We start from the raw sequence: 1,133 nt of genomic DNA on the forward strand, positions 1-1,133 counted from the left end.
GAATGAATGAATAAATAAATAAATGAGCGAATAAATAAATAAATACTCATAGTAGATATTAAAATAATTATAAAAACACAGGAACATCAATAAACATAGACAATGCAATACTTTAACAATATTTTTAAACATATTTAACAATATTATATTCAATAAAATATAAAGTATACTGAATACTATCAATATTATAAAATATAGCAATTATATAAGCCTCCTGAAATTTGAAGAAATTTTGAAAAAATGTTCAAAGAAGTGTTCTTTTTAAAAATGCCCATTAACGAAATTTCTTAAGCATTCAGTGATAACATGAAAATAAACGAACACAATTGGTGACAGACCTATATCTGGTCATGTTATCCATTACGTACCCACACTGCTGGTTAACAAGCATTTCCCGCCCAGGTAGATCACCGCAGCGACGGCCACCATGTAGTTGATGACGGTGCCGACGTGAGCGGGATACGCCACCATCATCAATCCCAGCAGGTCGAAGAACACCATGTTACCATGGCGATACTCCGAGGAATCCGCCAGTTCGTCTGACATCACCAGGTGCTTGAGGACAGACAGGATGTTGTCGCCTGGTGATAGAGATAAACAGGAATTCCATCATTCTCAAAACAACTGATACATACAGTATCTGTCCGTCTGTCTGTATAAAACACAATCTGTCCTCACGCTTCAGGTTTAAGGTGCTCAAACACACAGCTGTAAATCTGAGTCAACAACTGAATGACGGCTGACACATTACAGCAGCAGTGATGTCTAATCCACAGATAATTATTATAATATCATAAAACACACAGCACTGGCTCTACATTCTGATTGGACAAACCAGGTTTAAAATAAGTTATGCAAACAAATGTGTCGCACATGAGCTGAATACAAGACTCTGTTTGCTTACTACACTAATGCATTATTAATTTTGATTATTATTTTTATTAATAAATGTAGTTACTTACGGAACATTGGCATCTTTCATTAAATTGCTCTTCTGCAGCATTACAAAAACAATACAACAGTCGAAGTCAAGCATTACAGTACAGAACAAGAGAGCAGATCTAACACACACAGACACATGCATTTACTGAGCAGGTATTAACATTTACATTTAGTCATTTACATTTAGCAGA

General features: G+C 35.1%; 1 protein-coding gene across 1 annotated transcript; it reads right to left on the bottom strand.

Moving 5' to 3' along the window:
* Window positions 1-307: 307 nt before the first annotated feature.
* On the bottom strand, window positions 308-1,086 carry LOC107682772 (endoplasmic reticulum metallopeptidase 1-like). The gene is made up of 2 exons (XM_016478921.1): window positions 963-1,086; window positions 308-581 (listed from the first exon to the last, which is right to left on the bottom strand). Exons 1-2 carry the CDS (start codon window positions 973-975, stop codon window positions 361-363), a joined length of 234 nt encoding a protein of 77 aa, XP_016334407.1. The 5' UTR covers window positions 976-1,086; the 3' UTR covers window positions 308-360.
* Window positions 1,087-1,133: the final 47 nt, after the last annotated feature.

Source organism: Sinocyclocheilus anshuiensis, unplaced genomic scaffold, assembly GCF_001515605.1.
Source record: "Sinocyclocheilus anshuiensis isolate Anshui unplaced genomic scaffold, SAMN03320099.WGS_v1.1 C32571590, whole genome shotgun sequence".
Taxonomy (NCBI): Eukaryota; Metazoa; Chordata; class Actinopteri; order Cypriniformes; family Cyprinidae; genus Sinocyclocheilus; species Sinocyclocheilus anshuiensis.